Source organism: Megascapheus bottae, chromosome 7 (genome assembly GCF_031878675.1).
Source record: "Megascapheus bottae isolate mThoBot1 chromosome 7, mThoBot2.hap1, whole genome shotgun sequence".
NCBI classification, from domain to species: Eukaryota; Metazoa; Chordata; class Mammalia; order Rodentia; family Geomyidae; genus Megascapheus; species Megascapheus bottae.
In genome coordinates, this window is record NC_143515.1 from 46,479,559 (window position 1) to 46,492,114 (window position 12,556).

At 42.8% G+C, this 12,556-nt stretch overlaps 2 protein-coding genes across 6 annotated transcripts in view; one reads left to right on the forward strand and one right to left on the reverse strand.

Annotated features, from left to right (window-relative positions):
• The window catches only part of Rtn4 (reticulon 4), a 54,788-nt gene extending 48,452 nt beyond the window's left edge, over positions 1–6,336 (forward strand). For 4 of the 5 annotated variants that reach the window (XM_090336911.1, XM_090336913.1, XM_090336914.1 and 1 more), the window contains 5 exons: positions 4,083–4,152; positions 4,790–4,836; positions 5,008–5,066; positions 5,358–5,421; positions 5,694–6,336. In XM_090336911.1, the coding sequence (XP_090193037.1) occupies positions 4,083–4,152; positions 4,790–4,836; positions 5,008–5,066; positions 5,358–5,400 (219 nt within the window). In that variant the 3' untranslated portion in view covers positions 5,401–5,421; positions 5,694–6,336. Of the gene's footprint in view, positions 1–4,082; positions 4,153–4,789; positions 4,837–5,007; positions 5,067–5,357; positions 5,443–5,693 lie in introns of all 5 variants that reach the window. The other variant, XM_090336912.1, reaches the window with a different exon arrangement.
• A 190-nt stretch (positions 6,337–6,526) lies between these two features.
• The window catches only part of Eml6 (EMAP like 6), a 223,555-nt gene continuing 217,525 nt past the window's right edge, over positions 6,527–12,556 (reverse strand). Inside the window, exons 38-41 of the mRNA XM_090336920.1 lie at positions 12,351–12,454; positions 11,044–11,197; positions 10,587–10,687; positions 6,527–8,389 (exon numbers count right to left, since the gene is read on the reverse strand). Of these exons, the coding sequence (XP_090193046.1) occupies positions 8,365–8,389; positions 10,587–10,687; positions 11,044–11,197; positions 12,351–12,454 (384 nt within the window). The 3' untranslated portion in view covers positions 6,527–8,364. The remainder of the gene's footprint in view (positions 8,390–10,586; positions 10,688–11,043; positions 11,198–12,350; positions 12,455–12,556) is intronic.

Here is a 12,556-nt window from a genome sequence, read left to right on the forward strand (position 1 = left end):
CTATGATTCTCAGTGAAAAGTTACCTGTAAGAAAATTTCTAACCATAGCTGCCTGATAGACAGGCATAGTGTTCCAGGATACAATCTGAAATCTGAAATTAAGAGGGGGAAAAAAAGACCTGGGCTCTGAAATATCTATTCAAAAGAACATTAAGTTCTAGCCCCCAGGCTCTTAGCAGCTAGTAATGTACACATTCTGACAGTTTCCTGTCACATTTCTGTGCATTATAGGAAAATAAGAAGGGATATGTAGAGTCGGTTAAAGCCATTTTAATGAGACAAAATGTAAAGCAACAACAACAAAAACAGAATTTTTAGTATTTAGAAGCATCATATCTCTGCAGTTGTCAGGGGGGGCGGCACCAGCTTAATTCAACCCCACTCCATAGAAGTCAGGCAGGTGGGCTGGGAGTTTGGCCTAGTGGTAGAGTGCTTGCCTAGCATGCATGAAGACCCAGGTTCAATTCCATGGTACCATAGACATAGAAAAAAGCCTGGAGTGATGCTGTGGCCCAAGTGGTTGAGTGCTAGCCTTGAGGAAAGCCCAAGGATAGTGCCCTGACTGCCCCAGGGCAGGCAAAACTAATAATAATAGTAATAATAATAATTTTACAAAAAAGAAAAAAGGGAGAAGTCAGGCAGGTAAGACATGGCCTGGTCTCTCTCAATTTGCATTAGGCTCAGGCCTCTGTCCCTGGGTCATTACTCCAAAGGGGAGATAACCTTGGACTTCCACAGTTGATATATTTTTCCACAAGGAATATTGTTGATGAATATTTGTAGTTTGAAATGGTGCCTCCTTATGTACTGCACATTTGTGACAGACTCAGACCAATGATGGTTCCTCTGTAGGCACGGAGGCATGTTCTGGGGTCAGAATGCCTTCTGGGGCCAGATAAACCTGGGGTCATTGTAGCCTCTATTTTAGCAACTTGTCTAATCTGCTTTTGAGAGTCTCTTCTGTAGAGAGTGACAATTTAATGTGAAAGGGCCTAGTTATAAGATGTGCATGACTAATGTGTGTTTTGTTTTTGTCGGTTGTGGGGCTTGAACTCTGGGCCTGGGCACTGGACTTTTCAGCTCAAGGCTATCACTCTATCAACTGAGCCACAGTGCCACTTCCAGTTCTCTGGTGGTGAGTCTCACTGACTTTTAGTGCCCAAGCTGGCTTTGAACCGTGATCCTCAGATCTCAGCCTCCTGAGTAGCTAGGATTACAGATGTAAGCCACTGGCGCCCAGCATCCAATGTGCTTTATGAAACACAGCAACTATCATAGTGTTTTTTTTAAGTTCTTTGCTCTTGTTAGTCTATAACAGCTCCAATAATAGTACAAACACTAGAGGCAAAGTCTCCTTGTGTCCCTTGTCTTGTGTTGGTGTGCTCTTCAGAACCCCCACAAAGCATTAAATCTTTCTCCAAATGTCGCTATGATATTTGAAACTTCAGTGACAGCACATAAAACTGCAAGTTTCTAATTTCTTTCTAAAAGTGGGCAAGTTGACAGCGCTGGCCCAGCACCCACGGGTGCCGCAGTCGGTGGAGCTGGGTGGCGGGTGCTGTTGTGGAGAGAACCTTGTGTTAGAGTGCCTTGGCCCGCATGCAGCTTTCTGGTACATCTAGGCTGCTTTCTTGTCCCCGGAACTGTTGAAGTGTCTTTCCACTCTCTTGCCTCTGCATAGCCTGGCTTTTAAGAAGAGTGTCCTTAAAGAGCCAAATAGCTTTTAAACTCTGCCCAGCCAGATATGGGCTCTTGGATTGCTGTCTGTTTGGATTTGAAGTCCAGCCATGTCAGGGGCTGTCACAGCCAAATTAAGGACTTCGTTTTAGCTTATATGTTCTATCGTCTGAATTCCGGCAGAATATGAGTATGTATTGCTAGAGCAGTTTCCTCTAAGGTGTGGAAGGTTGTTGGCGCTTGTGAACTGCCGTGGATAAAAATAGCTCTCTAGCTGTTAGAAACTTGGTCAATTGCATAAGTTATATTTAGTTTCTGTAACAGGAGTATATAAAACTACATGAGAGGGGGATAAGACTCATAACATCTTCTAAACCTTTCCATCCATAACTGACAAGGTAGCAGTTTAAAAAAAAAATTATTAAATTTGGAGTTAATGCTGTCATACCCCCTGGGTGCTACTTCAGTCCAACGCTCTCCCAGCTGAGTTATTTCAGCGGCCTGGGTGGTACTTCAATAGAGATCAGTTGCAAACGTTCCTTGCTGAGTTGCTTAAAGGCCTAAGAAACACTAGCAATATTTGGCTTATATTTGTTTGCTAGTCAACAACTTCTAGGTCTCACCCCAGCCAAAGATGACAACAACAAAAAAAACATAATTTACACTGTGATTTATCTTTTTGCTGAGGGGGTGGGAAATGTAAAATGTTCTCAAAATTCACTGCTACCTTTGTGGAAAGTTTGAGCAAAGGTTCTTGTATAGACAGAATAGGGAATTTCAAAATAAAAAAATAAGTATAAAAATGATTAAATTTGGAATCGATGTTAATTGATAGATTGCCTGGTGTTTTTCTAGTTTGAATGTTCACTCAATCCAGTTGAAGCACGGGAATAGTGTTGCTTACTCCTTACAGAGCTGCTTGTTGGTCATTAGAGTAGAAGCAACACCATATTAATGGTGGCATTGTTAGTAGGCTTATTACCTACTAAATCAATTCAAGTGATTGTTACTGAAAGGTAAGCAGAGTAATCGCTAACCATGATCAATGGAAATTCAGACTGACTGCATATTCAATGAATTCTTGACTGCATTTCCCTCCCCCCCATTTCATTTATCTACTCCCCTTGGCTTCCTTTTTTCATGGACTCATTTCCTAGTGATGATTTTGTTGGGCTTTGACCTAATCTTCCTAAAAGATAATACTATGAGCTCTTCATGGAGTTTATGCTTCAGTTAATTCATTTGTAACCACTTGCATATTGCCCCACTTGTTTACTTATAGATTAATAGACACGTTCTCTCTACCACTAATGAGGGAAACGACGCAAGCTTAGTTTTCCTGGGTCTGGCTTACTTTAATATAATTTTTTCCAAGTCTTTCCATTTCCTTATGAATGGCACAATATCACAAGTCCATGAGAGTCTTATCTCCAAATAACCACCAAAAAGCTGCAATTGGAGCTGTGGCTCAAATGCAAGAATTTCAGCCTTGAGTGAAAAAGCTGAGTGAGCGTTGAGGCCCCGATACTGACACTTGCACATGTGCATGTACCCCCCTTTTGTTTCAGTGTCTGTATACACTTTTTTTTTGGGGGGGGGCAGCCTTGGGGCTTGAACTCAGGATCTGAGCACTGTCCCTGAGCTTCTTTTGCCTTTTGCTCAAGCTTAGTACTATACCACTTGTGCCACAGCACCACTTCTAGCCTTTTCTGTTTCTGTGGTACTGAGGAATTGAACCCATGGTTTCATGCATGCCACACTCCCAGCTCTTTATATGCTTTTTATAATGCTGACATTACCTCTCTTGTAAGGTTAAGAGCATGTTATCTCTGTACTGGTAAAGTATTTAAGTAGGACCAGAATATACACATTTTAGTGTTTGCAAATAAAATGGCAGTAGTTAGAAGAATGGTTAGTTTAATTAATAGGTATAAAAGTTTGAAGAATCCTTAACTGTAGCCCTTAAACATTCATTAATGGCCAGTGCGAGATCTGTAAGGTGGTTAAAGGTAATGTCACATAAAAAGCACTTTTTTAGCACTTTAATTTTAATAGCTAATTCTCATTACACCTTTACCCTATGTAAAAGCTAAATGGTTTTAGAACTAGATGACTGTTAGAGCTCTAATAATGAGTAAGATGTACCTTTGGCATGTTTTCTGATCTTCAAGAAAACAAATCAATTATGTTAAATTGTGGTTAAAAGAAAACTGGTTTTGTTAGGATTCTAAAATTCTGAACTGAGATGGTGATTTAGACCAAATTACTATTTGTTTTACCAAGTCTTCAAGGGTTTTGTCTCTAAGAGATTGGCATTTACGAGTTTCCTTTTTTTTTGGGGGGGGGGGAGCTTAATTGAGCTTGACTGGATTTGATTTCATGAACCATTGTTTGCTTGCTTGCAGTTTGCAGTGCTGATGTGGGTATTCACTTACGTTGGCGCCTTGTTCAATGGTCTGACACTCCTGATTTTAGGTAAGTCTACAAAACCATTTGAATGGAAAGAAAGATTATGTGTAAAGAACTTAGAGATATTAGTGCAGCGTGTTCTTAGATTATGAGAAAAGTAGGTAGAGATTTGAGGTTGAATCTTTTTTTTTCTTTTGGTTGTGGGGCTTGAACTCTGAGCCACGGTGAGCCACGGTGACACTTCTCATTTTCTAGTGATTAATTGGAGATAAGAGGTTTACCATCGTTAGTGCCCAGGCTGGCTTTGAACCATGGTCCTCAGATCTCAGCCTCCTGAGTAGCTAGGATTACAGGCGTGAGCCACTGTGCCTGGCAAGGTTAAATCTCTTTAAATTGCCAGTACTTGATTTATTGACATGCTACTTTAGTTCCAAAAGACTGTTACTCTGAATGGTGATAAACCTGGTAACCTTACCTGATGCAAATCATATATCTCTGCCTGCGTTTTACAAAGCATGTATGATATGATTTGAAGCTGTAGCTCCTATAGCCTCAGTTCACTCACCCCTCAACATACCTCCATAGCCGTGTCTAGGACTTAGTACACAGCTACCTGGTTATCTGGAGTACAGCCAGTGTGATAGTTCATTGCTTGTTTCCATAATCATACTTGTCTTTTAAAAATGTGTGTATTTCTTTTCAGCTCTGATTTCACTCTTCAGTGTTCCTGTTATTTATGAACGGCATCAGGTAATTCCTTATTTGACTTAGAAGACAGAGCTTACTCCTTTGTAAAATCTACAAATGCATCAACACTGCTCCTCAAACCTCATCAAATATGATATTTCTAAGTCTTTAATTTGCTGGCATATAGTAATGTGGTAGTGATTGTCTAATAACTCATTTATTTTCTCTTTTCAGGGACAGATAGATCATTATCTAGGACTTGCAAATAAGAACTTTAAGGATGCCATGGCTAAGTAAGTGTAATGGGCGACTTACTAAGGATAGGGCGTGCTAGGTTATGAGCTAGTATAGTGCTTTCACATTGCAGTCACAGTGAATACCAAATCTACAGAAGCCCTATGGGTGACATAAGAGTTGGCAATGTATTTTTTTTCCCTTAAATCTGGGCCATTATTTCAAAGTTTGCTGTAGTTAAGCAGAAGCAACCTTGTAATCTGGCAGCTTTAGGACTTTATTTCTTGGGTGGGTTAAATAATATACTAGTAGTTCTTGAAAATAATGTTTTCTTTCCTTTTCATTTGTAGAATCCAAGCAAAAATCCCTGGCTTGAAGCGCAAAGCTGAATGAAAAAGCCCAAAACAATTAACAGTAGGCGCTCATCTTTAAAGGGTATTTATTCACGTATGTGGGGAGGGTCAGGGAAGAACGCAACCGTGGCGTCACAGTGCAGTTTCACAGATCTTTATTTTTAGCAATGCACTGCTTAAGGAATACGTACCTGTCTTGACTGCCAGGTGTTGGTCCTAGGTATTGTAAGCTGCTCTGTGTGGATTTAAATTGTGACTATATTTGTTTCTGCTATTAAGGCCCTGGTGAAGAAAAAGCAGTCTGAACAAGCTGTATGTTACGTTTTGTTGCAGGTAGTCTTGCTGTATTTTGGGACGTTGCAGAGAAGGCAGAGCTGGAAACAAAACAACCCTTTTCACAGTTTGTGCACTGTGTATGGTGTAGATTGATGCAGATTTTCCGAAATGAAATGTTTAGACAAGATCATACCACTAAAGCAGGGATGAAAAAGCTTGCCTTTCTGGTATGCTCTAGGTGTATTGTGAATTTTACTGTTATATGAATTGCCAATATAAGTAAATATAGATTATATATATCTATATATATAGTGTTTCACAAAGCTTAGACCTTTACCTTCCAGTTGCCCCACAGTGCTTGACATTTCAGTCATTGGTCATACATGTCTAGTTCTGAAGCTTGTAAGCTTGAAAAAGAAAATATATTTCTAGGAGCACCACCATCTGTTTTCCACATGAAACATTGCCACACACATAGAACTTCATTGCAGAGACTTAACAGTAGTTAATTTTGTCACAGACTCTAAAATCTATGGACTGAATCTTAATGCTTCCAAAAATGTTGTTTGCAAATATCAAACATTGTTATGTAAGAAGTCAAAATGACTTATACCTTTGTGGTTAAGCTGTACTGAACTAAATCTGTGGAATGCATTGTGAACTGTAAAAGCAAAGTATCAATAAAGCTTATAGACAAAAATGTGTGGTATTTTAGCTTCATGAAACTACAGTAGACAAAAAATAAACATGGGGTAGACTTGGTTTTCATCAATGAGTGTTAATGTGTACTTTTAGAAATGTTTTCAGCTCATGGAAATAAAGGCCCAAGAACCCTTTTTACATAATCAAATTTATTTGACACATACCAAAATGTTTTTAATTTATTTATACTTAGATGACTTGAAAATAAATTCATGCACCAATATTTTAACATATAGTAGAATACAGTGTAGGATTTATCAACATACATAAAAGTATGCCATATAAATGTTTACAAATGATTCGACACACAGACACTATTGCTTTTAAGTATTCTTGTACATATATATCATTGATTCATTGTTCATCCACATAGTTATTTTAATGCAAGACCCGGTCAGTAGGAGAAGGTTGGTAGTACATTATAGGCAAACACGGTTATCACTCAGCGTCACCAGTCACATGATCACAGAAAACACAATTAGGACTGCACAGGGACGCTACTGTGGGCCCAACAACCTATTGGTGGATTAATGTAAGGCATTAATAAATAGGCATATAAAAATAACTTAATGAGTAATCTAATCCATTTAGAATGCTGAAGCACTTCTGTGGTAAATGTCAATCTAGTTTTTTAATTGAAAGTGGTTCATTTCATTTTCTCTAAACTGGTAACTGCAGATAGGCTGGAACTCCAGTTCCGGAATTGTTAGTGCGCTGACTGGAAGGGGAAGTTGGTGTCTGTGCTCCGTGACCCTTCTCCACCAACCGTCCTTTCGGGGAGTGCTGTCTCGTCCCTCCCACCGGAAGTAACTGGCTGTGTGCATGCATGTGAGCACACAGCTTCCTGTTCACATTATCCAAGCCACATACTGTCCTACAACTAATTTTGATGAACTTCAAAGCACAATTTTGCTTTGTAAGTGTGATTTACTAAATAGTCCTTGGATTAGGAATTTATGTTGCAAAAACCTTGTCTTCGATCTGGACTTGATCTGTAGTTCACCTGAAGCAAACCACTGGAGTCAAGCCAACCCCAGTCGGGGTGTAAGCCGAGGTGCACACAAGCCGCCCCACTTACCACCATTTTAAGACTTAACAAGCCAAATCAACTTCTATAAATCACTTAGATATAAACCACTTATATAAATCACTTAGGAGGGGTTTTTGTTTTCCTTTTCCCTTCATAATGGTTTTATTTGAATTCTAGTTTGGATTTTGCATGTTTGGCACTAACAACAAAGAAAATCTGTTCCACCCCTGAACTTAAGTCCCTTTGCTGCTCACCTCCCTTTCAGTCACTGTTAACCAAGCAGGTAACTGAGGTCTCTTAGAAAGCCTTGACATAAACACAGGACACAGGTGATAGACTATGCATCTGCTAAGAGTCCTGTAGCCCTCCTCAGTTTGGAAGTTTTAGCACCATATGTAGAAAGGAGATAATCTGGGAGGTGAGACGGCAGCCCACACAACTGGGAACTTTTCAAGGCACTTAATGGATATAAAATTGCAAATGAAACATTAAAAAATTAAGTTTCTCAACTTGTTTGTACATGGCTCATTTGGTTTTGAAAGCTAAATGTGGAGGACAGACTAGCTGTACTTCTGACACTTCTAGTACTTCAGTGTATTTAACTTAAGCTGTCTTGTTCAACTTATTTGTAAAAATGACATTCTGTATGTAGAAACAGAATAGCACAACGCCCTTGTAAAAATTCTGATGCAAATGAAAAGCTACATATAGGTCAGGGTGGCTGGGTGGGCTACATCACCAGATACCATTTTTTAGTCTCGAACAGAGAGGCAAGCAGTGCCGACATTTTAAAACTTTACCTTCTTGGCATCACAGCCTTGCAGAGTCCAGATTGAGGGAGCAGTCGCACGACTTCACTAGCAAGTGGAGCTTGCACATCCTGACGGCCCAGAGGCATTCCCCGGCAGCCAGCAGCGAGAAGGCCCCTTGGCACTGCCAATGCACTTGCAGGGTGGGAGTGGCAGCAGCGACATGGAAGAGGTTTCTGGCTGGCATTTACAGACATCGCCACACAAAGACACTGGAAAAGCACACCAGTCAACTTGGCATAGTTGGACAGGATACCTATACCTTCCTATTTTGACTCAAGACACAAGTCAGTGATCTTGCCATCCATGCCTTTTGGGACAGGGCCTCACTGTGTAGTCAGTCTGGCCTTGAACTCTCTTGGTCCTTACTGCCTTTTGTAAGTTATTTTATTTATTTATTTATTTATTTATTTAGCCAGTCCTGGGCTTGAGCCCTGTCCTTGGACTTTCTCAAGGCTCTACCACTTGAGCCTCAGCACCACTTCCAGCTTTTTTCTATATGTGTGGTACAGAGGAATTGAACCCGGGTCTTCATGCATTCTAGGCAAGCATTCTATCACTAGGCCAAACTCGGGGCCCCTGTAAGAGTTATTTTTAATTTGTTTGACTAAGCAGCTCAATGTAGTTAGTAAGGGCTTTTGGCAATGTGACTTCACACTATCTTTTCTGTAGTTGTTAAAAAAGCTTTTTATCAATGCCACTTGAGTCAGAGAGTTTTGAAGTGTCACAGAGCCAGAGGTCATGATATACACCTGTGCTAACATGCCTATAGGCCCTGCAGTGTGTGTGTGTGTGTGTGTGTGTGTGTGTGTGTGTGTGTGTGTGTGTGCGCGTGCGTGTTGGTCTTGGGGTTTGAACTCAGACTCTGGGCACTGTCCCTAAACTTTTTTTCTTTAAGGCTGGAGCCCTGCTACTTGAGCCACAGCTCCACTCTGCCTTTTTTTGAATAGTTATTGGAGATAAGAGTCTCACGGACTTCCCTGGCTGGCTGGTTTTGAATCTCAATCCTTAGGGCTGAGATTCCTGAGCAGCTAGGTTTATAGGCATGAGCCACCAGCGCCTGGCATGAGTCTTAGAGTAGGGTTACTCTAAGACTTGGTGGTATACAGAAATCACCTAGTATTTCCTGCACTAGGCAGACCAGCTTGTTCAGTTTATCTGGGAACGTTCTGAGTAGTGTTCACAGGGGATTGCTGTCAGCACTCTCCTAAGGGTACAAGTACAGCAGTGCTGGCACCGTATGCTAGATAGCTAGCAGACCAAGGCAAGCATCCTTGGTGCCATGTTTTACACAGTTTTGGGGGAGAGCGGGCTGAAGTAACTGTAAGCACCTTTCTTACGGCTTTTTTTTTTTTTTTTTTTTTTGCCAGTCCCAGGGTTTGATCTCAGGGACTGAGCACTGTTCTTGGGCCTTCTCAAGGCAAGAGCTCTGCCACTTGAGCCACAATACCATTTCTGGCTTTTTCTATGTATGTGGTACTGAGGAATCGAACCCAGGTCTTTGTAATTGCTAGGCAAATACTGTACCACGAGGCCAAACTCCTGGCCCTTATGACCTAATTCTGACCAGTAAAAGACATCAGTATGCATGCATTTCCTCTTTATTCCCTTAAGAGTTTAGTACAAGCAAAGCAGAAACAAATTTTCATAGTAGGATAAAGCCTTCCTGTGACATGTAGAGAAACTGAGTGTGTAAGCATGGCCTCCACGGCAGAGGGTGGTGGGAGAAGAAAGCTGCCTGTTATGAAATGGAAGCGGCTGGTGTCATCTATAGATCAGATTGGTTGAGAGACTTCCAAACCCAGCTTTCCCATTCATGCTTAATGCAGAACACGCACCTGTTTCACACTAAGATCAAAAGCCGCCTCACCCTGTTGACTCAACAGTGGGCAATGGGGCCTTACCTACTGCGTTACCTCTCCTCTCATCTCATGTCAGACTCGGGGCTCAGCCCTTGCCTTGACAGTTTTCCCTTTCTCTTAGCTGCTGGTTAATTGTATATCTTACGGACTTTAGACTGGACTGACCTCTTAAGGGCACGTGGATGAATTGCCACTCCTATACGATTAGTCTCTAGACGTTTGTGGACTGTCCAGAGTACTACTGGAACCAGCCATCTTCTCACTACATTGCTCCCTACACAATGCTGAGAGCCCAGAGCTGCTGCCATGTGGCTGCAATCTCACCAATCCTGAAACAGCTCTGGGGAGCGCAGGCCTATCAGGGTTTGGACTGAATCTCCACACACTGAATGCCTTACACCTGGAAGTCCTTGCGTTCCACAGTGCTCAATACTGTCTCACACCAGCCCCTTTCCAAGTTCCTGGCACAACTCAATAGAGAAAACACCGGTGGAAAAAAGTGAGTGGGGGGGGGTCAAGAGGAGTCAAAACTTAATCTGGTCAGTACCTGCAGTCATCCCCTCCAGTGCTGACCACGTACTTGTCATCGTAAGAGAACCGGATGTTCGTCACATGAGCCGAATGACCAAAGTAACGCTTGTGTTTGGCCTGTGAGGAAAATTGGAGACAGCTGAGACTGAGACTGCATTCCACCCAATAACCTTCATCTGTGGGGAGGGGAGCGGAGGGGAGGGGTGGTTAGCTCTATTTGGTCTGAGCAAATCTGTTAGCCAGCACTTTGCTGACTTTCCTGCTTCATTGCTATCATGCCCGTGGCCTTCCATGCACCTGCCATCCTCCATCCTCCCAGCTTTTAGGGCTGACCCTCCAGAAGTTGATGAAAAAACTTGATCACTACCAAATCTCCACAGGAGATTCCCATCACCCAAAGGGCCATCTAGATGTGACCACCGTCCTGAGAACCACAGGAGAGGCAGTGCAGGGGACTGCCCAGGGAGACTCACAAATTTTTCTGTGCATGGAAAATCAAAGAGCTTCACCAGCCCAAAATCATCTCCTGTGACAATGTTCAGGCCAGCGTGGGTCACACATGCGCAGTTGACATCAGCCTTGTCTGCATTTCGAGGCCAGATTCCAATGACTTCGTCTCCCAGAGTGCTGTTCCATTAGGGAGAGATATTAGCAGGAAGACATGTGACAGCCGTTTTTCTGGAGTTAGTCATCCCCTCCCAGGGATAAGAGGGAGGGGTATTCTACATGAGGATGGTCAGGCGGCTCTTCCATCATGAAAGCATCCCCCCCACCTTGCCCTGTGTACAGTTGGGCTAGCTCCTACCACTCTGCTTCAGTCCCCAACACTTGAGAAAGAAAAGTCACCTCTATCTCAGAGTGTGTGTGTGTGTGTGTGTGTGTGTGTGTGTGTGTGTGTGTGTGTGTGTGTGATGGAGCTTGAACTCTGGGCCTGGGCACTGACCCTGAGCTCTTCAGCTCAAGCTATCGCCCCTCCCCTTGAGCCACAGCCCCACTTTGGTTTTCTGGTGGTTCATTGGAGGTAATAGTCTTATGGGCTTTTTAATGCCCAGGTTGGCTTTGAACTGCAATCCTCAGATCTCAGCCTCCTGAGTAGTGAGGATTACAGGTGTGAGCCACCATGCCCGGCTCCACCTCAGGTTCTTAGTCCTTCCTATAGTCTTTTTGAACATGGTGGGCGTGGGGAGCTCCTGCACACTCAGAGGTTCAATGACCTCCCGGCCCTTGCGTGGCTGATGGCACCGTTTCTTTTCTAGCCTCCATTCTCTTTTCCTAGTGACTAGAGACCTCATTGTGCAACTGGGGTTGGCCAAGAGATGGAAAATGGTTTTTCTTTGAATTTGCGGCATAGGGTTGCAGACTTGAGGTCATGATGACATAAAAAGAGGGGCCTGGTCAGATCCAGTCCTGGGCCTAACTAGAACAGAGAAGCCTCCCGACCTCATCTGCAGGAGATAAAAAGAGCGCCATCATTTGGGGCCAGGAATTTGGCCTAGTGATTAAAGTGCTTGCCTAGCATGCATGAAAACCCAGGTTCGATTCCTCTGTACCACATGCATAGAAAAAAGCCGGAAGTGGTGCTGAGGCTCAAGTGGTAGAGCTCTAGCCTTGAGAAAGTCCAAGGACAGTGCTCAGGCCCTGAGCTCAAACCCAGGACTGGCAAAAAAAAAAAAAAAAAAAGCGCCATCTCTGAGCCTTCTGATACTGGTTGTCATGAACTTAGAACCTGGGACAAGACTCCCTCATGACTTTTTCCTCATGAAGTCCTTTCTCCAGTCACCTTGTCCAGGATGCCCAGGTGATCTTCTCAATGAGCACAGCTTCGGCCACCTGCTTCCCCTGCGGGACCTCATGCACCTGGCGCTTATAAGCTCCTGTTGACACCTACAGATGGAAGGGAATCGTGAACTCAATCCAAAGGAGCTGCTTTCTGGCATGCTGTTTGCACGGGAGCACACACACACACACACACACACCCTTCCAACC